The 248-nt window shown below is 60.5% G+C and overlaps 1 protein-coding gene across 1 annotated transcript in view; it reads right to left on the bottom strand.

Moving 5' to 3' along the window:
- AURKA (aurora kinase A) overlaps nt 1-239 on the bottom strand; it is a 5,539-nt gene extending 5,300 nt beyond the window's left edge. Inside the window, exon 1 of the mRNA XM_031059134.1 lies at nt 66-239. Within this exon, the coding sequence (XP_030914994.1) occupies nt 66-119 (54 nt within the window). The 5' untranslated portion in view covers nt 120-239. The remainder of the gene's footprint in view (nt 1-65) is intronic.
- Between the last annotated feature and the right edge of the window lie 9 nt (nt 240-248).

Genomic DNA, 248 nt, shown 5'->3' with positions numbered 1-248 from the left:
CCAAGGATGCAGTAGAGGAAGCTGCTCAGGAAGAGGCACATAAACGGCGTCTTTCACGCCTTTACCTTGGCAGCGCGGCCTGGGTACGCGGCGTGGTTCTCCTTCATGTTCCTGTCCATAGCGCCAGAGGAGGAGCGGCCCGTGCGGCTCTGGCTGAGGGCGAGAGGGGCTTGGTGAGCGGAGCACAGGGAATCTGGGGTCCTTTATCGATTACCACTCGTTATCGACAGCGGCCCGGTATCGATTCC

The sequence above is a fragment of the Geospiza fortis genome, unplaced genomic scaffold (assembly GCF_000277835.1).
Source record: "Geospiza fortis unplaced genomic scaffold, GeoFor_1.0 scaffold361, whole genome shotgun sequence".
NCBI lineage: Eukaryota > Metazoa > Chordata > Aves > Passeriformes > Thraupidae > Geospiza > Geospiza fortis.
Note: the sequence above shows the minus strand (reverse complement) of the source record. Positions and strands in the feature narration are given on the sequence as shown.